The 1,214-nt window shown below is 39.3% G+C and overlaps 1 protein-coding gene across 1 annotated transcript; it reads right to left on the bottom strand.

Moving 5' to 3' along the window:
* Positions 1 to 500: 500 nt before the first annotated feature.
* LOC103323728 (S-protein homolog 3-like) lies at positions 501 to 917 on the bottom strand. Its single transcript, XM_008225739.2, has one exon. The coding sequence runs from the start codon at positions 915 to 917 to the stop codon at positions 501 to 503; it is 417 nt and encodes a 138-aa protein (XP_008223961.2).
* Between the last annotated feature and the right edge of the window lie 297 nt (positions 918 to 1,214).

Below are 1,214 nucleotides of genomic sequence, written 5' to 3'. Positions count from 1 at the left end.
ATTTTTCTTAATGCATCCTTTTATTAAGAAAAGAAAGAAAAAGGTGGGATGAGTTGTGGTTGTAATAGGAATGGCGAATTTAACCTCATAGTAATTTTTTTTTTTGTGAGTGCTGTTATCTCTACTCATTATCTTATCTTTCCGTCTAGGGATGGTAACGGGCCAGTTCGGAGCAGGGTATCACAATACCATCCCCTTCCTCGCTACCCATCTCCGCCCCTATGCCCAATTAGAACTTTCAGGGAATCCCCGTCCCTGTTCCCGTCGAGGGAATGCCTCCCAAACCCGCCCCAAATCCCCGAATATATATATTTAAAACTATTCTACTTATAACAAAATAATCAATATATGCAAGGTTAATAAAAAGTAAAGAACTTCGAATGGGTAACAAGAGTTTCAAGTCTAAAGTACATGATATTATAGTCCCACGTCAACATAAGTACTTGATATTATAGTCCCACGTTTGAAGTTTCTTCTCCTAGCTATGCGTCGACACAAATTTACTCGTTCCACTGATATACATCATCATAACTACGAGTTTCACTGTTAAATCTGCGTGGACCGTCAGCTTTGATCAACCACGCACAATTCTCGCAGTTATCTCTATCTTGTATGAAAATGTCAAACCAATGGAATTGGCCAGGCCACTGAAAGCTACAAAAGAATTGTGTACCCCCAAAAATCTTAATTCTGAAATCAAACCCATAGACAGTTTCATAGTGAATCAGATGTTCTCCTAGATCATCATCTGCAGACTTACAATGAATGCTGAGATCTACGTCTGGACCTAGACCGTTGGTAATACGAATATGTGTGTCAAGAATGCCGCCGCTAGATCTGAACTGAGTGGCAGGCATTGCAGCCACACCAATAGCCCCGAGCAAAAATGTCACTAGCAACACCCTCAATTGATTCATCTTTGTGTTTTGTTCTTGTAAGGAGGATATACATTTTGTTTGCAGGGTGTTTATCAATTTATAGGTTGGAAATGTGGGATGATAGAGTTAAATCTGTTTGCCTAATGATTAGTTAGCTGACGCGTGAGTGTTCTTAGGCTGCTATAGTAAATCATGTGTTTAGTCTCAGGTTAGTTAGATTAGTTAGCTCGATTACTTGGCTGCTATTGGTGTACTTGTGATATAAAAACCTATCGCGCGTAAAGTGTAAGTCATTCGGTCAATAACAGAAAGATCAGTTTCTTGAATTCTTCTTCT

The sequence above is a fragment of the Prunus mume genome, linkage group LG2, assembly GCF_029339155.1.
Source record: "Prunus mume cultivar Tortuosa linkage group LG2, ASM2933915v1, whole genome shotgun sequence".
NCBI classification, from domain to species: domain Eukaryota; kingdom Viridiplantae; phylum Streptophyta; class Magnoliopsida; order Rosales; family Rosaceae; genus Prunus; species Prunus mume.
Note: the sequence above shows the minus strand (reverse complement) of the source record. Positions and strands in the feature narration are given on the sequence as shown.